Source organism: Sminthopsis crassicaudata, chromosome 2 (genome assembly GCF_048593235.1).
Source record: "Sminthopsis crassicaudata isolate SCR6 chromosome 2, ASM4859323v1, whole genome shotgun sequence".
NCBI lineage: Eukaryota > Metazoa > Chordata > Mammalia > Dasyuromorphia > Dasyuridae > Sminthopsis > Sminthopsis crassicaudata.
Genome location: NC_133618.1, coordinates 338,453,175 through 338,477,298, shown reverse-complemented (window position 1 = coordinate 338,477,298; position 24,124 = coordinate 338,453,175). Strand labels below are relative to the sequence as shown.

Here is a 24,124-nt window from a genome sequence, read left to right as displayed (position 1 = left end):
TGTCTCTTCTTCCTTCTTCCCATGACAGGTATACCAAGCATTGCTCCCCCCACCATTCTGCCATCCCCATGTCCTGATGTGATACCACCATCTGTGGGAACATTCCTGCTCTATGCTCAAGGCCAACAGATTGGCTACCTACCTCTCAATGGAACCAGGCTACAGAAAGAAACAGCCAAGACACTTCTATCACTGCATGTAAAGTATATTCCTCAAGAGGAACTTTATCACTAGTATGCATAGCTTCTCTCCATGCTTAAAGCCATCATGTGTTTTATTTTGTCATAGCCCCCTCATGCAGCTGGTAAGGACATATAAGTCTGTTATCTATACATGGCAAAACTATTTCTGACATGATATAGTTCTAATTTTACCAAAAATAATTATTTTTAGAGTTTGTAAGTGGTGGAAAGAGAGACTTTGTGGTTATTAGGTATGTCCTACTCAACATATAGAAATTCAAATAGGAAATTGCAAATCCTACAAAGCCATATGAGTGAAAATGGGATGACACCTTAAGGAATCTCACTTAAAGATATCTTGGAAATATAAATAACAAACTCATCACTCTTTTCTTGAAGGGGCAGCTTATTTGAAAAAAACTCAAAATTCAGGATCAATAGGATCACTGTAGTTAGTACCTATTCCAGGTCCTTTATAGAGTTTGTGTTAAACCCCCTCTTTCTGAAGAGAGACGACTAAACCTTTTCAGAGGATGTTTTCTAATTCTGGTTCTATTTGACTGAACTTTGATTTAGGGTCTGGGAGAACAGGGATTTAAGATTAGGAAATAACTGTCATTACTAGTGCATATTCTGGCATCTTAACAATATTTTTCTAAAGAAAAAAAAGTTGAAAACCAAGAAATTATTTTTAAATACCAAAAAAATTCCTCTCATTTTAAATCATCTACATTTAGTTGACTATGTTTCTGGAAATATTGCTGACAGGATGAGAAAAGTGGGACAGAATGTAATGTGGGATTTCAAACCATATCTTGAGAAATATGTACTTGAACATTCCTTCCTTAGAAATCTTGAAATTATTCTGAACATAGGATTCAACCTTAGAAATTATTCTCCTGGATGACCACCTGGATTTTTGGTATACTTGGCATCCTAGAGATTTTATTTTTATGTAAAGCTACAGTTGATCTGAAGGTCTCAATACAAATTCAGGCAGTCCTACAGCTAACAAAGTTTGAACAATTATTTTGGGTTTTTTTTCCCACTGAATTCAATCATATAACTATAACTATATATGTATATATATAAATATGGTCATAACTATAACATCCATGGAAGAAGATACTAAAATAATTTGCCATTTCTTTCTTTAGTGGATTAAGGCAAAAAAAAAAAATAGAGTTATTTGCCCATGGTCACACAGCTAGCACATAACAGAGCCCAGATATGAAGTCAGGTTTTCCTGACTCTTAAGTCCATCATCCTATCCACTGATCCATTCAGCTGCTTCCTTGGCAAACAAAGATTAAGAGACTTTTCCAATATCATACAGTTGGTAGCTAAATTTTAACTCAGGTATTTAATTTAACTCAGGACCAGGGCTCTATCCACTGAATCATCTAGATTCCCAGTTATGTCCTATTTTTCAAAGAAAGATTCAGTCTGCCAAATATTATTTTTTTAACAAGTTTTCTTTTGGTAGAACTTGTATTTATTGTTAAGTCATTTAGTTATATCTGACTTTTAATGATCTTATGGATTCCAGGCCTTTCTGTTTTCTGCTATTTCTTGAAGTCTTTCCAAGTTCATATTCACTGTTTCCATAACACTGTCTATTCATCTCATCTTCTGCTGACCCCTTTTCCCTTTCCATCAATCTTTCCCCAATATCAGGGTCTTTTCCAATGAGTCCCATATTGTTATTATGTAAGCCAAAGGATTTAAGTTTCAGTTGCAGTATTTGACCATCCAGGGAATAGCCTGAATTAATTTTGTAAGCATGAACTGATTTGATCTCATTGCTGTCCAAGGGACTCTTAAAAGTCTTCTGTAGCACCACAGTTTAAAAGTATTGATTTTGTGGTGCTCAGCACCACATGGTTTTCCTCATAGTTGAATTCTCACAGCTACACATTGTTGCTGAAAAAACTTTAGTTTGACAGTTTGACTTTTGTCAGCAAGATGATGTTAGCATTTTTTCCAAGTCTTGTGTCAAGACATTTTTTTAGCATTGATATTTGCAAAATTTTGAGTTCCAAAATTTTTTCTCTTCCTCCTTACTTCTTCTTTTGATAATAGTAAGCAACTTGATATAGGTTATACATATGCCATCATATAAAATATATTTCACAATTGTGAAAGAAAAAACAGATCAAAAGGAAGAATAAGTCATGAAAAAAGATAAAGTAAATGGGGGAAAAACAATCTTTGAGCTGCATTCAGAGTTTATCAGCTTTTTATTTGGATGTTTAGACCATTTTCCTTCCTGAATCCTTTGTACTTGTTTTGGATCATGCTGCTAAGAAGAGCTGCATCATTCATAGTTGATCATAACACAATGTCACTGATAGTATTAACAACATTTCCTTAAGTTCTGTTCATTTCATTTTGCATCAGTTTGTACAAGTCTTTTGTAGGTTTTTCTGAAATCTGCCTGTTCATCATGCAGGTTGTCAGATTTATTGATAGATAATTGGACAAAATATTTTCCAATGATTTCTCCTTCAGTAGTGGTTATTTAAGCTTTTTTATTTTTGATGCTGATAATTTGGTTTTCTTATTTCTTTTTATAATAAAATGAACAACTGGCTTATCTAACTTAATTTTTTTTCATATAATGAACTCCTAGATTTATTTTTTAGCTCAATTTTTTTTTTTACTTTCAGTATTATTAATCTTACCTTTGATTTTCAGGATTTCCTATTTGCTGATCAATTGGGGAATTTTTAATTTGTTATTTTTCACATTTTTAGCTGCATGCCCAATTTTTTGAGCTGTTCTTTTTTCCCATTTTGTTAATGTAAGAATTTAGAGAAATAAAATTTCCACTAAGTACTGCTTTGGCTGCATCCCATAAATTTTGGTATGTTTTCATGTCATCATTCTCTCTTATTAAATTATTGATTGTTTCTAAGATTTTTTCTTTGATGCACTTACTCTTTAGTATTAAATTGGCTTACATACATTGGTATGTAATTTTATTGCTTTATTATCAAAAAATAATACATATAATATTTCTACTTTTGCACATTTGAATTGTATGGTTTTGCGTCCAAATACATGGTCAATTTTTTGTGATGGTGTGATATGCTACTAAGAAAAAGGTATATTTCTTTTGGTTCCCATTCAGTTTTCTCCAAAGATCTATCATGTCTAATTTTTCTAATATGCTGTTCTTAATTTCTTATCTACTTTTGGTTGGATTTATCAAGTTCTGAGAGGGGACAATTGAGGTTCCTCATTAATATGGTCTGACTCTCTCGCTTTACTTCTCCTTTAAGAATTTGCAGGATAACCATTTATGTGCATATATGTTTAGTATTTATATTGCTTCATGGAGCATATTAGCTCCATTTGCAAGATGTAGTTTCCTTTTAGATCTATTTTTTTTTTTTTTGCTTTGTCTGAAATCAGGATTGCTGCCCTTGCTTTTTTTTTTCCACTTCAATCAAAGCATAATAGATTCTACTTCACCTTCTTACCTTTATTTCCATGTTTGTTTCTCTGCTTCAAGAGTGTTTCTTGTAAACAACATATTCTGCTTTTTGATTCACTCTGCTATTCACTTCCATTTTATGGGAGAATTCATTCCATTCACATCCACTGTATATTTCTGTCCATTCTATTTTTCTTCATGTTTATCCTCTTTCTCCTTTCACCCTTTCCCTCCTCGCCAATGTTTTGCTTTTGTCTACCATGTCCCTGCATTTTCCTTCCCTTCTGTCATTCTCTTACTCCTTTTACTTAATTTTCTGCCCTCCTACTTTCCTATTAGTTAAGAAAACTTCAGTATTCAACTGATTATGTATATTATTCCTTTTCTGAGCTAATATTGAAGAAAGTAATATTCAAGCAATATCTTTTGCCTGCCCTCTCATCTTCTCCTACAGTTTAATATGTTTTTTATTCCACTTCAAGTGAAATAATTTACCTCTTTCTTCCTTCTGCACCTTCTTTCTTATCTTTTAATTTTTTTTATGTCATTCAGTCAAAGGGTAAAAGGGTACAAAGAGGCTATAAACTCTTTGTCTATGTATATTCTTTGTGGCTGTAATAAAGAATTTTAATATCATTTTCTGTGTAAGGATGCAAACAGTTTAGCTCTTGAATCTCTTATGTTTTCTTTTTCCTTTTTACCTGTTAGTGCTTCTCTTGGGTCTTTATATTGGAAATCAAATTTTTGGTTTAATTTGGATTTTCTTATGAACGTTTGATATCCTTCTATTTCATGAATGACTTTTTTCTCCCTTCATGTAATATGCTCAAGTTTGCTGAAGAGTTGATTCTTGGTTGTATTTCTAGCTGCTTAATCTTTCAGAATACCATGTTTCATGACCTCTGATCTTTTAATGTCGCAGCTGCCAAATCCTGTGTAATCCTGATTGTGACTACCCAATATCTGGCCACTTACAGTATTTTTTCCTTGACCTGATAGTTGTGAAATTTGACTATAATATTCCTTGGAATTTTTATTTAGGAATCTCTTTCCTGAGGTGATCAGTGAATTTTTTCAATGTCAATTTTGCCCCTTGGTTCCAGAATTTCAGGGAAGTTTTCCTTAATAATTTCTTGAAAGGAGTTGAGTTCTCCTTTTGATTATGGCTTTCAGATAGCCAGGTGATTCTGTTTTTTGTTTGTTTGTTTGTTTGTTTTGGTTTGGGTTTTTTTTTTTCCCCTGAGGCTGGGGTTAAGTGACTTGCCCAGGGTCAGACAGCTAGGAAGTGTTAAGTGTCTGAGACCAGATTTGAACTCAGGTCCTCCTGAATTCAAGGCTGGTGCTCTATCCACTGCGCTACTTACTGCCCCAAGTCTGGTGATTCTGACATTGTCTCTTCTGGATTTGTTTTCCAAAACAATTGTTTTTCCCCAAGTATATTTTAAATTTTCTTCTATTTTTTTCATTCTTTTGAATTTGTTTGATTTTTGATGGCTTAGAGAGCCATTAGCTTCCACTTGCCCAATTTAAAATTTTAAGGAACTGTTTTCCTCTATTAACTTTTGTTATTTAATTAACTATTAATTACATTTTTCTGTTTAGCCAATTGTACTTTTAAAGAAGTTGGGTTGGTTTTTTTCACTTTCTTCAGGATTTTTGTATTTCCTTTTTTATTTGGCTACTTCTACTTTTTAAGCAGTTTTTTTATTTTTCAAAGCTGTTCACTCTTTTTTTTTTTTTATAATTCTCTTGCATTACTCATTTATTTTCCCAATTTTTTTTATTTTTCTTATATGATTTTTTAACTCCTTTTTGAGCTCTCCCATGAGTTTTTTGAGTCTTGTTTTGCTTTGGGGTAGTGTCCATAGATATTTTAAACTAACTCAGACCTGTAGAATGGATCTCATCATGTGAGAGAATGATGATGATACAAGGAGAATAAGAGGCAGTTGTTGCGTTCTCTGACCTCTCCACTGAGAGGCAGTTATGTTGTCTGACTTCTCTCCTCTTCCTCTTGCTTCCAATTCATTTTATTACAATCCATGAGGAACATCTATAAAGGCTGCTTTGCAACTCCTTCAGGTCTTAATGATTCACAGCTGTGGAGGCTCTTGGAGAATTGACCTGTCCCTTCACCTAGGCATAGTCCTTAACATTTTTTTGGTCATTTTTTTTGCTCATCTTTTTGGCCTTTTTCCTTTTAATTAAATTTAATTTAAATTTAAAAGATTTGAGCTGTGCTCCTGGAGTGAAAGGGGCATTGATGTAAGCTTCTTGTGCTAGGGGTTATAGGTCCTGGCAGATTACCTGGTGCTGCACTGATGTTGCCCTTACGGGAAAAAGGGAATGTTGTGTCAAATGCTATGCTGAGGAGGTGGGGGGAGGGCAGTTGGTACTGCTTTGGGCCATATGGGTCTGGCAGCTTACCTTTTGCTGAGCTATACTCCAGGTTCTAGTTTCTGGCATGTTTTGAAGTATGTGGGATAGACTTTCCCAGGATACACTGAAGCACATGATAGTTAAGGCACTGCTGGCTCCCGTTTGTCCAGTACTATGCTGAAACATGTGACAGTTCTCAGAGCTAGAGTTTTCTATCCTACATACTACTACTCTTTTGCTGGAGTGAGACAGATAGTTTCTGCTGATCTTCCAAATTTCACTCCTTCAACTCCCAGTCATCTCTAAGGACTTTATATTACTCTTATGATATAAAGAATACTGAAATATGGAGGTTGGATGGCATAGGGTATTGAGAGCCCAGGACTACATAGTTATTCAGAATCAGAAGCCCTAGAGCTAAAAATTAAATTCCCTAATTTCTAGCTCCAGGTTCCACTCCAGTCAAAAGTCTAGGAATTGTCCTAAGCACTAGGATTAAAAAAAATGTTTTCAATTAGTCCTAGACTTCAAGGAGCTCACAGTATCATGGGAAAGACAACATGTGAACATTGTCAATCAAGATATATACAGAATAAATTAGAAAAAAAAAAAGGGAAGACAAAGGCATTAAGGGAGATCATGAAAGGCTTCTTGCTAAAGGGTAGGCTTTTAGTTAGGACTTAAAGGAATTCCAGAGAAGCCAGAATATAAAGACAAAGATGGATATAATTGAGAATTTGGAAGATAGCCAGTGAAAAGTGGAATGTCAGCAGAGGGAGTTCAAGAACTAGCAAGCAGACTGGATAATAGAATATAGAGAAGAGAGTAAAATGTAAGAAGACTGGAAAAGTAGAAAGGGGTCAAATTATTTTTTAACATGCAAAACATTTTTAATGCAAGTAATTCCCAGGAATTCTGTGATCTTTTTGTGCTGTCTCAATAAAATTTAAAAAATTTTAAAATTTAAGAAAATATTCACTTTTTATAACACATGAAACCTACATTACTGTATAAGAAATAAAGATTATTTTTTAAGTTTTTATTAATTAATCAATTTAATATTTCCCCCAGTTACATTAAAAACAAATTTTTTTTACATTTGTTTTTAAAAAACTTTTGAGTTTTAGATTTTTTTCCTTTATCCTCACTCCAAGCCCCCATTAAGAAATCACATGTGAAGTTATGCAAAACATTTCCATAAAAATTGTGTGAAAGAAACAGATTTCCCACCCTAAAAAACAAAATTTAAAAAAACCCTCAAGAAAAATAAAATTAAAGAGAGAAAGAGAGAGAATGTAGGAAAAATTGGAGTGGGGAGATATTTGAGGTAAGGAAGTCAACCAAGAAGATTATTGTAAATAATTCATATATGAAGATATGAACGTCTGAACCAGAGTGGTGGCAGACAGGAGAGAAGGAAATATGATAAGAATTTTATAAAGAAATGTTATAAAGATAAAATCATTTATTTGGCAAAATATTATATGGAGGGGGATGAGAGTAATAAGATAAGATGAAGATGATATTCAGGTTTCAAACCTGAGTGACTGAAAGGATTATGATACCTTCAATAATAATAGGGAAGTTCAAAAGAAAGGAAGTTTTAGGGAAAGAGATAATAATTTCAGTTTCATATTGAGTTGAAAATGTCTATGGGACATACAGTTTGAAATATTTAATAGGCAGTTAGATATGCAGGCCTACACACAGGAAAGAAGTTCGTACTGTATAGAATAGACCTGGGAATCTTCTGCATAGAGATGATAATTGAATCCATGGATGATTGCCAAGAGAAGTAGTAAAGAGGGAGAAAAGAAAAGGGTCCAGGGCAAAATTTTAAGGAACACCCATGATTAGCAGCATGATCTGAAAAGACATCCAGCAAAATAACACTGAGGAGCATCAAATAAGTAGGAAGAAAACCAAGAGAACCAGTGTCACAAAGATAAGAACCTAATAAGGAAAAAAGAACGATCAACAGTGTCAAAAGCTACCCAGAGATCAAGAAAGATGCATTATGAGAAAAGGTCTTTAGATCTGCATTTAAGAGCTCATTGGGAACTTAAGATAAAGAAATTTCAATTGAATTGTGAGATTGGAAACTGACATCATAGGGAATTTGAAGAAATTAAGTGAAGACAATAGTTGCTGATCTCCTTCTCAAAGTTTAGCCACAAAAAAAGGAGGAAAGATAAGATACTATAGTTATAGGGATGGATGGATCAAGTGAACGATTTTTGAGGATGACAAGAATGTTTGGAGACAATAGAAGCTAGTTCAAAGTATCAAGATTTAAGTCTAGGGCAGGTCACAATTCAAACAATAGGAAATATTTTATAGGTATATCATAAAACCTAGAAGCTCTATGTAAGTTGTTTGAGTAAGTAAAGGATAAAGGGTTACATACAATTTAATATACCTCAAGTAAAGATGACTTGGGCTATTTCTCAAGTAATAAAATATAATTATGCTGCTGGGTCTAGAAGGTAAAATAAAGAGCAATTAATATGTTTCAGAAAGACAGATTTGGATTTTAGATAAAGAAAAACTTAACTAGCTATTTAGAACTATCCAAAAATAGAATGTACTACCTCATGAAATCACTGGAGGTCTTCAAATACAGATTAGATTGTTGGGTATATTGTAATGGTAGAGGAACCTTCTATGGATTTTGTGACTATATGACCATAATGTAGAATGGTGCTATTTTAATAAAACAGCTTAAAAAGAATAAAAGCAATCACATAATTCCTAATTATTTTTCTTCTGTTTTGTTTTTCAAAGGGTTCCATTGTTGTAGGGATAGACTATGATTGCCAGGAGAAGATGGTATACTGGACGGATGTTGCAGGGCGGGTAATCAGTCGAGCTAGTCTGGAATTAGGCAATGAACCTGAAATTGTCATCAGTTCAGGTAGGGAAAAACAACATTTCAGATTTAGTTTTTTCTTTATTTTCAGGTTATTTGACTATTTTGTCTATAATCTGTCCTGCTATATTTTCTTTTTTACTCAATATTACATTTCTACTACCTTCAAACAACAATGGTTGAATTCTTTACATCTATAATGTTGCCCAAAATGCAAGCCCTTTTCTAATAATCATAATTCAACACGTGGCATGTAGGGATAAGGAAGGTCCTTTGAGTATCACCAAAGAAAGGAGTAAAAATATTAATGCAGATTTTGGTGGTGATTAATACTTGTTAACACTGAAATCCTCATCGCCTCCTATGTCTTCTAATGTAAAAGAGAAACATTTTGAGGCACATCAGGGTATAAAACACTAAGAAAAAATGCCACAAAAAATAATTTTTTTCACCATAAAGGATACAAAGAATGACCTTGGTCATCTTCATTTTTAAATTTTTAAAAATTTTGTCAGTGAGTGTAAGGAAAGTTGTGACAATTTGACTTATTTAAACATGCTCAGGGTTTCTTCAATAATCAATTAATAATCGAGAATTTTTTAAAGTTTTGGTACCATATGCCAATGTTCAGTTCGTCCCTATGCTGAACTCTGATATGAAGGCAAAAATGAAATAATAATAGCTGATATTTACATAATAATTTAAGGTTTATTTTAACTTATACATTGTTTCATCTGACTCTCACAACAATCTTGTATCACCATTTTCTGGATGAAAAAACTTGAAGCTCAGAAAGGTTATAACTTTTCCAATAGTATACTGATCTACTAAGTATCTGAGGAAGGACTCTAACCCAGTCTTCCTGACACTAAGATCAGCACTCAAAAAGGGTCATATTGACCCTTTATTCTATCATTGATCTCTTCCCTATTCTACTCTTCCAGATTTTTTCTACCATTAATTTGCCTCATGATTTTAATCACATTAAGATTCTTATTTGTAGTTGAAATGAGAAACATTCTCTGTGCTTCAAGTTCATTAACTTACTAGTTTTTAAGATTTGCCTTTGTTTCTTTTCTAGGACTGATGAGCCCAGAAGGACTTGCCATTGACTATTTCCACAGAAATATGTTCTGGACAGACAGTGGTCTCGATAAAATAGAGAGTGCCAAGTTGGATGGCTCAGAGCGCAAGGTTCTCTTTGACACTGATCTGGTGAATCCCCGAGCCATCGCTGTGGATCCTATCAGAGGGTCAGCATGATATTTTCTTAGTCTTCTCTATTTTTAAAGGATAATGTTTTTATAAGCACTTGAATTATAAATGTGAACAGGGAAGAACAAAAATTACAATTCACATTTTAAGCTTTTCAAAAAACTTTCTTCACAATGTGTCTGATTGATTTGTGTAGCACAAATATTATTCTCTTTCTACAGATGATAAAACCAAGTTGAAACTCAGAGACTAAGTGATTTGTTCATGGTCACATAATTATTACATATCAGAACCACGGTTTGAACCCTATTGCTTCTTCTAGCTTTTATTATTAGCTGGAAAAAAATACATTGCCAAGACCACAAAAGAATGTTTCCATTATATGTACTCTGAATGTGTATGTGTGGGAGTTAATTCATTACCACTCAGTAGTGACTCAGCTTAAATTTTTTTCCGTATTTCTTAGGTAAGATCACCAATTTTCACATGAAAGTTTAAAAATTAATTTTCCAGTTCTTTTTAGACCAAGCAAGACATTTAAGTAAATGGGAAAAAAATGGTTTACAAATCCTAACTCAGATGCTTCTAACCTATGATACTTTTATGTCAGTCTTTCTGGAACTCAGTTTCTTTGCCTACAAAAAAAGGGTGTTGACCTAGATTGTTTCTGAGATCCCTTCCAGTTCTAGATCTAAGATGCTATGACATATTATCATAAAAGTAATCCTTTGATGTTATGAGCCAGAACTCTGAACTTGAAACAAAGGATTTTTACAAGGTACTAAATCAGTGGAATTGATAGAGACAATAGTTATCTAATTTAGTATAGTTCAGTATGATTGATTTAATCCTACAAGGAGATGTTATGGGCCAGAATTTGAAACAAGTTACTAAGTGGAATTGAGGAGATGATGGTTAAATCTAGTTTGGTACTGATTTAATCCTCCAACAAATAATGGTTTCCTAGTGATATAATGATTGGTGTATACTCGGTGTGGAAGATATAAGCTAGAAGCTCTCAGGGCCAAAAAAAAGACAAGCACACTAGAAGCTCTCAGAGGCTGTGACAGATTCATTCCATCGTCCACCTTTGTGGTGGCTGGAGGCTGATGCACAAACCTTTGGATTCAGAGAGATTCAGATGGCAGAGAAGGAGGCAGGAGCTAAGCTCTCAGAACCAAGGAGATAGATAGGCATCTAAGAAAGCTAACTGGGCCCCAGGAAAGGAGACAAGGCTTGAAAGGAGACAATAAAGGATTTGGACTTTAATTCCTGGCTGTGCTTGTGGTGATTACTGAACTGAAAGGAAGGCTGCTCCCAGAAAGCCCAGAAAACCTTAACAGAGAACATTACATTTTAGAGAGAATATTACATTGTGAAAGTTTGTTTTTTTTAAGTGATACTCTTACCAAACTAATTCCAAAGAAACTTCTGAATATATATCTTTGCAAAACTTTTTCCTATATTTTTCATGTAAGTTGTTTATGTTGTTATTTTTGTACCATAAATGCAAAGTGTTCTCTACTTAGGTCTCTATCAGTTTTAGTTGTGTTCTTCATATGTTTATGCTTGACTGCTTAGTCCACTTAAAACACATATGTTAATCCACATATGTCTATTAGTCTTCTGCAAATTGAACATCTTGGGAACACTGGTGATAATTAGGATATCTTTCAAATTAGCTCATATTGGCATATGATTATATATAATTTTGTGCTATAAGTGAAAAATATACTTTAATTTTAAGTTCCTATTCTATCCAACAGTAATTTCAACAATCCACTATTGGATGCTAGGCATAAATATAAAAACAAACCATTTCCTGCTCTCATTCTACTGAGTAGGAGCAATGTATTAATAGATGGGTGAGAATATATTATATAGAAAATAGATTTTAAAATAATTTCAGAGAAGAAGAATTGAAGAAATCAGGAAAAATCCATTGCAGGAAGTGGATATTATTGGATAGTTTAATTCATTCACATTTAAAATTAGGAGAATTTGGTTTATGTTTCCCTCTAATGTTTTTTTACAAGTTAATATTCCCCTTATTGTCCTCTCTAAATACAGTAATTTTTTATCTTCAGTTACAGTAAGGCAATCTTATTTCTATTTGTCTCTCTTTCCCTTAAACTTAAACCTCTCCCTTTCTTGTTTATTTCCTCTTTCACTAATTGTAGAGTTTTGCTTTACTTAGTTCTTTTTTCCTCCTTCTGTCTAGTTAGAGAATTTTTTTCCTCCTTTTCCTCTCTCAATTAAGTAGTCAAGAAAAATCCCTTAATTTGTTTTGTTTTAATTTTTCATTTTCTATATGTTTTTCAAATTCCGTTCTTCCCTTCATTGTTTCATTTCTTTTTCAGTCTAATCCATGGCCTTTATATTTATTTATTCATTCTTTACTTTCTATATTCTTCACAGAACTAAAGCTACTGAGGTAGTATGTTGTTCTTTTTTTAAAAAATATTTTATTTATTCAATTACATGGAAAAAATTTTTTAACATTTCTTTACAAATATTGAGTTCCAAATTCTCTATTTTCTTCCCTTCATCCACATTGAAAATGCAAGTAATTTGACAAAGATTAGGCATGTGCAGTCATACAAAATTTTTTCCATGTTAGTCATATTATGAAAGAAAACAGACCCCAAAAAAAGTTTAAAAAAATTTTTTTAAGAGTATGCTTTGACCTGTATTCAGACTTGATCAGTTCTTTCTCTGAAGGTGGATAGAGTTTTTCATCCTAAGTACTTAAATCATTGTGTTGCTGAATATAACTCATTAAGAGTTGATCATTGTACAATACTGCTATTATATACAATTATTGTTATGGTATTGTTTCTGCTATTATAGTAACATCAGAAATGAAGTTCTGCTCACTTTACTTTGTATCAGTTCATATGAATCTTTACAAATTTTTCTAAAAGCATTCCACTCATCCTTTTTTTAAGTTACAAAAGCTTTTAATCAGATAGCAATGCAAAAAAAGACCCAACAGAATATTCCCCCCATAAACTTTGAGCCCACTTTCCAGGGATATTATATACTCACTAATGAAGAGGAGACCTTCATAGGAAACCTGTGTGGTCTATCAACACATGAGGAAGACATGTAAATGCTAGATGCACTCATCATTTTTATTCCATCATAATCATATAATTTCTATAATGGCCTGTCCTGTAGGGTTGTAAGGAATCCCCAAAACTCTATAGGATTCCTCCCAACCTTTAGTACTCTTTTTCATTACCATGGTCTCGCTTTTTTTTTTTGCTTGGTGACTTAATCAACTATAATAGATTCAATTATCACTTCTATGTTGAACATTGTCAAATCTACTTTTTCAGCCCTAACTTCTCTGCTGACTTTCAGTCTCCTCTTGCCTCTTTTCCATATCCATATCCTCCTTTCATATCCATAACTGGATATCTTGTAGATAACTTAAACTCAACATTCCAAAACTAACTTATCGTTTTCCTTCTCCACTCCACAATCCCTTCTCCTTCCTTCCAAATTTCCCTTTATTCTCAAGGGCATCACCAATCTCTCAGTTTCTTGGGCTTGAAATTTAGGTGTCATTCTTAATTCTGCATTCTCATCTTATATCTGATTTGTTGCTAAGACCTGTTGATTTTACCTTTGTATCATCTCTTGCGTATTTCCCCTTCTTTCCCCTGACACTACCACAACTCTGGTCCAGGTCTTGTCTCCTCATGCCTAGAAAATTGAAATAGTCTGATGCTTAGTCTTCCTGCCACAAAATTTTCCCCACTCCAGTCCATCTTCCATTCAGCTATCATAGTGATTTTCCTAAAGTGTAGATCTTAGCAAGGTTACTGACTCCTTCACCCCATCCTATCAAATTCCAGTAACTCATCTATCACCTTTAGGACCAAAGATAACATCTCTGGTATTCAAAGTGTTTCATAACCTAGTCCCTCCTTACCTTTTCAGTCTTCTTACTCCTTACATCCCTCTACATATACTTATGCAGTCCATTGACACTAGCCTTCTTATCATTTCTGCGAACCCATTAGGAACAATCCATTAGGTTGTGAGGGTTCCTTGACAGCAGGGACTAATTTTTTTTTTTTTTTACTTTTCTTTATATTCCTAGTTATTAGTACAGTGCCTATTACATAGCTTTTCATTGATTCAGTTAGTTTGACTGACTTTCACTTTCCTCTGCTAATCAGTTTAACTCTGCTTTACTAAGTTTCTTTCCCTTCCATTTTGATTAGTACCTAATTGTGCTTTCAGTGCTTAATTTTGCTCACTTTTCTTTTTTTTTTGTTTTTGTTTTTTTTTTCTTTATGAATTGTTTTATTTTTCTGGCTACACATGTATATTAACTTTTTAAATGCATATTTCTTTGTGAATCATGTTGTGAGAGAAAAATCATAACATGAGAGAAAAAAAAAACAACAGAAAAAAAGAAGTGAACATAATATGTGTTGATTTACATTCAATCTCCATAGTTCTTTTTCTGGATGTAGATGGCTTTTTCTATTCAAAGTATATTGGGATTGCCTTGGATCAATGAAACACTGAGAAGAAGAAAATCTTTCATAGTTGATCATCACACAATGTTGCTGTTACTGTATACAATGTATTCTTGGTTCTGCTTGTTTCACTCAGCATCAATTCATGTATATCTTTCCAGGCCTTCCTAAAATAAATTACCACGGCATCTACTCATTTCCCAATTCTTTGCTACCATAAAAAAGAGCTACAAAAATTTTCATGTGTGGGTCTTTTTCCCTCTCTTAAGATTTCCTTGGGTACAGATCCAGTAGTGTCACTACTGGGTCACAGGATATGCACAGTCTTATAGGACATTGGGAATAGTTCCAAATTACTCTCCAGACTGGTTGGATGATTCTGCAATTCCACCAACAAAGCATTAGTGTCCTAGTTTTCCCATATCCCCTCCAATATTTATCATTATCTTTTCTATCATCTTTGTAAATCTGAGAGGTGTGAAGTGTACCTCAGTTATTTTAATTTGCATTTCTCTGATCAATAGTGATTTAGAGCATTTTTTCATATGATGATATTTGGCTTTAATTTCATCACCTGAAATTTGTCTATTCACATCCTTTGACCATTTATTAGTTGGGGAATGACTTTCATGCTTATAATTTAACACAGTTCTTTATATAGTTTAGAAATGAGACCTTTATCAGAAACACTGGATATAATTTTTTTCCAGCTTTGTACTTCTCTTTTAATCTTGTTTGTGTTGTTATTTTCTGTGCAAAACTTTTTTTAATTTAATGTAATCCAAGTTGTCTATTTTGCATTTCATAATGTTCTCTGGTTATTCTTTGATCATAAATTCCTCCCTTCTCCAAAGATCTGATAGATAAATTATCCCTTGCTCTTCTAGTTTGCTTATGGTATCACACTTTCTGCCGAAATCATGTACCATTTTGACCTTATTTTGGTATGGAATGTGAGATACGGGTCTATGCTGAGTTTCTAACACATTATTTCCCAATTTTCCCAGCAATTTTTGTGAAACAGTGAATTCTTATCCTAGAAGCTGGAATTTGGGCGTTTATCAAATATTAGTTTACTATAATCATGATTCTTGTGTCCACTTTATTTTTTAGCTAGTACCAAATAGTTTTGATAACTGCTGCTTTATAATATCATTTTAAGTCTGGTACTGCTAGATGATCTTTTGTATTTTTTTTTATTAACTCCCTTGATATTCTTGCCCTTTTACACTTCCAGATGAATTTTGTTATAATCTTTTTCTAGCTCTATAAAATAATTTTTTGGCAGTTTGATTGGTATGTCACTGAACAAATAGACCAATTTAGGTAAAATTGTCAATTTTATTATGTTTTTCCAATTGTTTAGATCTGATTTTATTTGTGTGAGAAGTGTTTTGTACTTGTGTTCATATGCTTGTAAAATATTTTATTTTGTCTAAAGTTATTTTAAGTGGAATTTCTCTTTCTATCTCTTGCTATTAGGCTTTGTCAGTAATATATAGAAATGCTAATAATGTGTGGGTTTATTTTACATCCTGCAACTTTACTAAAACTGTTGTTTTAAGTAGCTTTGTGAGGATTTTTTAGGATTCACTAAATATATCACCACAGCATCTGCAAAGAGTAATAGCTTTATCTCCTCATTGCCTCTTATAATTCCTTTAATTTCTTTTTTTTTCTTATTGCTGAAGCCAACATTTCTAGTGCTATATTGAATAATAACGATTATAACAGGCAACCTTGTTTTGCCTCTAATCTTACTGGGAATGCTTCCATCATCTCTCCATTACAAATAATGCTTGCTGTTGGTTATTATTTTAAGGAAAACTCCCTTTATTACTATGTTCTCTAGTGGTTTTGATAGGAATGAATGCTGTATTTTGTCAAAAGCTTTTTCTGAATCAATTGAAATTATCATATGATCTCTATTGTTTTTGTTATTAATATGGCCAATTATAGTAATAGTTTTCCTGATTTTAATTCCTGGTATAAATCCCTCTTGGCCATAGAGTATTATCCTGTTGATAAGATGTTGTCATTTCTTTACTAATATTACTAATATTTACTAATATTTTATTCAAATTTTTGCATCAATATTCATTAGGGAGATTGGTATGCAAGTTTCTTTCTCTGTTTTGGCTCTTCTTGGTTTAGGTATCAATACCATATTTCTATCATGAAAGTAATCTGGTGGGAACTCCTTCTTTACCTATTTTTCAAAATAGTTTACATAAGTATTGAAATTAAATGTTTGGTAAAATTAACTTATAAATCCATCTGGTCCTGCAGATTTTTTCATGGGGAGTTCATTGATGGCTTGCTCAGTTTCTTTTTCTAAAATGGGACTATTTAAATAATTTATTTCCTTTTCTGTTAATCTAGGCAATTTATATTTCTGTAAATATTCATCCATTTTAGTTAGATTTCCAGACTTGTTGGCATACAGTTGGGCAAAATAGCTTCTATAATTGCTTTGATTTTTTTTATTGGTGGCAAGTTTATTCTTTTCATTTTTGATACCAGTAATTTGTTTCCTATTTCTAATCAAATTAATCAAAGGCTTATCTATTTTGTTGGGGGTTTTTCATAAAACCAACTCCTAGTTTTATTAATTAGTTGAATAGTTTCCTTAGATTTCAATTTTATTACTCTTTTCTTTGAGTTTCAGAATTTCTAATTTTGTATTTATTTGGGGTTTTCAATTTGTCCTTTTTCTAGCTTTTTTTGTTGCATGCTCTGATCTCCTTTTCCCCTATTTTATTCATGTAACTATTTAGAATATAAGATTCCAACCACAAAATAAACACAAAATAAATAAGAAAACAAAATTTTTAAAGATAGAGATATAAGATTTTCCCTAAGAACCACTTTAGCTGTATCCTACAGGTTTTGGCATGTTGTCTCATTATTGTAATTCTCTTGAATGTAATTATTGATTGTTTCTGTGATATGTTGTTTGATCCACTCATTATTTAGAATTAGATTATTTAATTTCCAATTGGTTTTTAGTCTATCTCTGGCCCTTTATTGAATATAATTTTATTGCATCATCATCTGAAAAGGAAGCATTTACTATTTCTGCCTTTCTACATTTGATTATGAGATTTTTATGCCTTAACATAACAATTGACATAGTCAATTTTTGTGTGCCATGCACTGCGAAGAAAAAGGTGTATTCTTTTCTGCCCTTATTTAGTTTTCTCCAGAAATCTATTATACCTAAGTTTTCTAGTTTTTAATTTCCTTAGTTTCTTTCTTTTTTTGTAGTTAGATTTGTCTGATTGTGGGAGGGAAAAATTGCGGTCCCTCACTAATATAGTTTTGCTGTAACTGGCTTAATATCTTTTCTAAGAAGTTGGATGGTCTACTACTTGGTGCATATATATTTAATATTTCCTTACTACTTCATGGTATCCTTTAACAAGATGCACTTTCCTTCTTTATCTCTTTTAATTGGATCTAGTTTTACTTTTGCTTTATTTAAGATCAGAATTGCTTTTTTTTTTTTTTTTTTTTGCTTCAGCTGAAACATAATAAATTCTGCCCCAACCTTTATTCTTTACATTGTATGTGTCCCTCTGTTTCACATGTGTTTCCTGTAAACAACATATTGTAGGATTCTATTTTTTAATCCACTCAGCTATTCGCTTCCATTTTATGAGAATTCATTCCATTCACATTCACAGTTATGATTACCAACTCTGTATTTCCCTCCATCCTATCTTCTCCCCTATATATACTTTTGTTCTCTCTTTCCACCTCATCCCTTCTTAGTAGTGTTTTGTTTTTAACTCACTCCATAGGTAATAAGATAGAAACTCTATCTTCTTTCATCTCTTTCCTTTTCTCTTACCCTTTTCTCCTAGGGTTTCTGTCCTCCCTTCTATTCAGCTCCTCCCTTTTCTTTCCTCTTTCTATTACTTTTTTATAGGTTAAATTTCTATACCCAAATGAATGATTGTAACCCCTCTTTGAGCCAAAACTGATTCGAGATCAATCTTCAAACAATGCTCATCCCTCTCCCTTCTTTCCTTCTATTGTAATAGGTCTTTTGTGCCTCTTTATGTGATCTAATTTATCTCATTATACCTCCCCTTTCCTCTTCTTACAATACAGTCTTTTTTCCACCCCTGTTTTTCTTTTCTTTGATATCACATCAGTCATTTCACAACCACATCCTCCATCTATGTGGTGCCTTCTCTTACTCCCCCAATAACAGATCTGGACTGGGGAAGGACAAGAGCTGGAGGAGATTCAAAGCCAGGATTCAGGAAGAAGAGGCTGGCTGGAGGCTGCAGAAGCCTCCCAAGAAACCTGCTCATAGAGGAAAAGATTATACAGAAAAGAAACCTCCTCCCAAGAAACCCCCTCCACTCTTCTCAAGAGTTCCAAATATCATTTCCCCATCTACAGTTTAACCTTTAAATAATATATATTTCTCCCCTCTTTATCTTTCTGTGTTTCTCTTGAGTCCTGTGTTTGAAGATCAGATTTTCTGTTTAGTTCTGGGTTTGTTTGTTTGTTTGTTTATTTGTTTTCAGGAGTGATGATTGAAAGTCTTTTACATCATTAAAGATTCATCTCCTCCTCTGAAAGATGATGCTCAGTCTGTCTGGGTAGTTAATTCTTCATTGTAACCCCAGATCCTTTGCCCTCCAGAATATGGTATTCCGTATTTGAATTTGCTTTTGTCTGACAGCTTGCAGTATTTTTTCCTTGAGACTGTAGTTCTGGAATTTTGCAGCAATGTTCCATGGGGTTTTCAATTCAAGTTATCAAGGAACAATAGTCAGGATTACCCAGGATCTGACAGCATCTGCCATAAAGGATTGGAGGGTCTGGAATACCATATTCTGGCTTTGAGCACAGCAGCCCCTTGTCTTTGAAGTGAGTAGTTTGGCTGCTCTTTCCAGGAAAGTCTGATTTCCCAGAATTTGCCTTCTGAGCTGGTACTTAGGGCTGCCCCATTGGTCTGCTCTCTTACTGAGCCAGGACCAAGGGTCTTGGTTGCTGATCTGCTGTGTTTAAGACCCTCTCACTGGCTTTCCCAGACTCTGTCTGAGCTGTGCTGAACACCCCTTTCACCTCAGTGAGACTGACCTTTTTTGAAGTCCTTCCAATCTATCTTGAGTTGGAGAGTGGTTTCATTCCATCAGATTGTTCAGAGACTTGGTTCCATGTGGTTTTTGAGGGAAACTGGGAGAGCTCAAGTAGCTTCCTGGCTTCACTCTGCCATCTTGGTCCCAATCCCAGAAGTCCCTTTACTCACTTTCCTATATCACTTATCCATGAATTCGAGCTTATGCCTCCTCTTAAAGGGGTGAGATTTTATTCCAGTAGTAACTCACTATTGAGTAATCATTGAACATAAGATTTAAAAAAAAAAAAAAAAAAAACACCTATAATCAGAGCACTATTGCCATTGTGTAACTTGACCTGAAAACTTAACTTGATGTTAGACATACTTGTGTGTAATCAATTTGGGCACTTTATAAAGGGTCAAATAGAACTTGAACTTCTTTAATGAACTTTCCCTACTCCAAAAGCCTGGAATTTTATAAACTAATAAGTAAGCAAATTCTTGTCTAATATCTCTCATGGAGTTATTGGAATATGGTATATCAGAAATATAGAACTGATAAACAGTACTTAGGGTACCAACAAATATCTTTTTGGTCCTCCACGGGTTTCTATGCTATTACATTCTTACAGTAACAAAATGTAGAATAGCTATTTGATTGGAGGCTTGGGGAAGAGAAATGGAGTTTAACATATTCTTCCTTGTGCTTTCATAGTTTCTTTAGGACCGTAATAAGGAAATATACCTAAGTGATAATATTTTTGAAATATATTAAATCATCCACAGCAACCTGTTCTGGACTGACTGGAATAGAGAAGGACCTAAAATTGAAACCTCTTCTATAGATGGAACAAATAGAAGAATTTTGGTGAATAAAGATATTGGACTACCTAATGGTTTAACCTTCGACCCCTTCTCCAAACTGATTTGCTGGGCAGATGCAGGTAATTTCATTTACTAGAGATAATATGCAAATATTTAATCTTTGATTGTAGTGTATGTAGAGCAATGGGCTAGATTGTGTTTAATAAACAAGGTTAAAGTAAGTATATATCACAGAATAAATTATTACAAAGTTCCTTCCAGTCATCCCTAGGAAAGTCCATTGCATAGACTTGGATTTAAGTTGATTTTATTTTTCTGTGATAATATTACCATCTTGGTAAAAAGGTCTTATTCCTGCATGCCTACACCCGTCTCTAGTCCAAAAAAACAAAAACAATTAAGTATTTCTGCTGAGATGTTTGAAAAATCATAAATGATGAAAGAGAAGTCTCTAAATTGATGATTGGTATTCCTTGATATTCCATTATTATATATCATAATCCATTTTTATTGTTCTGAGATCATCCTTTGTTATGTGTGTAGATCATATTAAGTAAAGTGGGGCTTTACAGAAGAGAGTATACTCCCCTGGAGAATTTATGATCTAAATTGGAAGAGAACTCAAATGAGGCACTATGAGATTCAGTTATCCACAACTCTCAAAGAAGTTGAACACTAAATTAAGATTGAAATTTTTAACTATTTAATATTTGAATAATTTTCCTTTTCTAAGGTTAGTTTTATATTGTCCAAAACTATATTGAAAATATGATTAATATTTTCCTTTATATTTTAAACAAGAAAAATGCTTTTAAAATTAAGGTTTTATTGTCTTTGGCTTATGCATATTTTATAATCTTGTACATATATTCACAAGCATGTATATTATCACATAAATGGGAAAAAAAGGTATTTTCACTAGTATTTATGGTAATATATTTCATATAATTTATATTATATAATTTCTTCAAATCAAATTTGAATCATCTTTGTACAAAGGAATCAGTTTAAATATAAAAATGCTAATGAAATTGCTACTGAAATAAAATCTTTGGATTAATAAAATAGAATTAAGAGTTGCTGTTTGAAAAGAAAAGGCGGTGGTAGAAATGCTATAATTATTTTGATGTTCTATTTTCCACATTTAATTTTCAGGAAGGGAAAGGGCTCTTCAATTTCTTGAAACATGAGAGTATGGTGTTCTTTAATTATAGCTTCTGATTTTTTTTTCCAAAGGGACCAAAAAACTGGAATGTGCATTATCAAATGGAACTGGAAGGCATATAATACAAAATAACCTCAATTATCCCTTCAGCATTGTTAGCTACGCGAATCACTTTTACCATACAGATTGGAGAAGGTAAACTGAAGAGCATAAGGAACAATCTTGAATAAAAGTATTCTAGAATCATTTTACTGAGCCAACTAGTTGATCATCAGTGATAAGATTTGCTCTAGATGAAGTTAACTTGCTTTCTCTAGGCCTGTTATATCTCTAAAAGGACAACTTTGGAGTCAGGAAGAACTGGATTTAAGTTGTCTCTAACACACATAAATGGTTGACAATGGACAAATCACTTATTCTCTTAATGCCATAGGCATTTATAATACTGTTATGATGGTTGCAGATACAACTATACGGTTGGAAAGAAGATTTGAAATTTCATATGTAATCCATTGAAATTTCATATGTAATCCATTTTTGCTTTACTTTTGTATATAGAAATGTGTGGGTGCACACGTGTTAAGTCTAAGAAAAATCTGGAGTCAGCCATAAAAAAAAGAAATCTTGAGACAAGTCTAGATTAACTAACATTAACATATTTTTATAAAGATAAAACTGACCTTGCTTTTTATATCAGTCCTTTTGTCCATATTCTCCTTACCATTAGCAAAAAATTAAGCTTTTATACATAAAGCTTCAAAACTATTACTTAGAAGTGGACCTGCTTTATTTTCTATTTCCTTTCCATTTCTAGGGATGGTGTTATAGCAGTAAATAAAGAAAATGGGCAGTTTACTGATGAATATCTTCCAGAGCAAAGATCACATCTTTATGGAATAACTGCAATATATCCCTACTGTCCAAAAGGCAAATAATCTAGAGGTGAGCATCAGGATCTCATTTTGTAAAACAGAAATGTGTTACATAATGCATGGGAGCTAACTTTCTTTAGCAGATATGCTACTTTCTTCTAGAGTACACCACTGTGAGAGATAAAAGTCAATAGTACGCATAAATATAAGTCCCCCGCCATAAAAATCTGCAGCTACACAGCTACTTATCACCAAATCCTCTCTCTAGCATACTACATGAAAAAGAGTCATCTTCCCTGTATCCCTCCCTTTAAAATCCATGACTAAAAAAAATACTACAGTATAGAAATAAGAAAATGACTTTCAGAATTTTGAAGTAAGTTTCTTTGACATGGCCTAATTTCTCAAACATACAAAATTAAATCAAATTTATAAAAAATGAGATGCCACAATTGATAAGTGATCAAAAGATATGAACTATGCCCAAAGAGCTATAAAATCATGCATAGTCTTTGACCTAACAATACTACTATTAGGCAAGAGAATTTTTTTTAAAAAAGGAAAAGGATCTATATGTACAAAAATATAGCAGTTCTTTTCTCAGGGCAAAAAAACTGGAAACTGAAGGGATGACCATCAATTGGGGAATGGCTGAATTTGGTATTTTATTATGATGAAATATTATTATTCTATGGGAAACAATGAACAGGATTCTCAGAAAAACCTGCAAAGTCCTCTGTGAACTCAAGCAAAGTGAAATGGTGCTATGTACAAAGTAATAGAAATGTTCTGGGATGATCAATTGTAAATGACTTTACTATTTTCATAATATAATGATCCATGACTACTCTGAAGGACATATGATGAAAAATCCTATCAACATCCAAAGAAGGAACTAATTATATCTGAATACAGATTGAAGCATTTCCTCTCTCTTTTAAATACTTTTTTCTAAAGGGTTTTCTCCCAGGGGGTGATCCATGTTTTCTTTCACAAAATGACTTTTGTTTTGCATAACTTCACATGTGGTTCCTTAATGAGGCCTGGGTGTGGGGATAAGAAAGAAAATCTAGAACTTAAAGTTTTAAAAAACAAAGGTAAAAACTGTTTTAAATGTAATTAGAAAAAATTAAAATATTAAATTTTAAAAAGAAAATAACTTTCTCCTTCCCTTTTCCTTCACTATATAGGAACAAAGTAATGAGTTCTAAACAACAGAATTTTAACTTTGAAGAAAGACTACTTTCTACCAATGATTGGAAGGTGAAGAAAATGAAAAAACAATAAAGACCAATAGTAGTTTCTGGATATGCAACAAAATGACCTTTTAGAGGGCAAAGATTAGTAAGTTTATTCTGCGAAAGTTTTATACCTCAATTTTTACTACTGTATTTTCTTAAAAAAAAAAAAAATTATCATATTTCAACTTTAAAGTTAAAAATCATTAAAGAAAAATCAATTAAATTTGAACTTTTAAAAACCTATAAACTGATCTAAATTATAGGTTCTTTTTGGCTAAAAGATTATATAGTTTTACTAAAATATACATTTAAAGAAAAAACCAGAGTCCTAAAGATCACAAGCTTTGAAGAGTCTGAATAA

At 32.8% G+C, this 24,124-nt stretch overlaps 1 protein-coding gene across 1 annotated transcript in view; it reads left to right on the top strand.

Annotated features, from left to right (window-relative positions):
• The window catches only part of NID2 (nidogen 2), a 99,120-nt gene extending 75,310 nt beyond the window's left edge, over positions 1-23,810 (top strand). The window contains exons 14-20 of the mRNA XM_074290541.1: positions 29-198; positions 8,785-8,914; positions 9,951-10,122; positions 20,447-20,604; positions 21,722-21,845; positions 22,465-22,592; positions 23,713-23,810. Of these exons, the coding sequence (XP_074146642.1) occupies positions 29-198; positions 8,785-8,914; positions 9,951-10,122; positions 20,447-20,604; positions 21,722-21,845; positions 22,465-22,585 (875 nt within the window). The 3' untranslated portion in view covers positions 22,586-22,592; positions 23,713-23,810. The remainder of the gene's footprint in view (positions 1-28; positions 199-8,784; positions 8,915-9,950; positions 10,123-20,446; positions 20,605-21,721; positions 21,846-22,464; positions 22,593-23,712) is intronic.
• Positions 23,811-24,124: the final 314 nt, after the last annotated feature.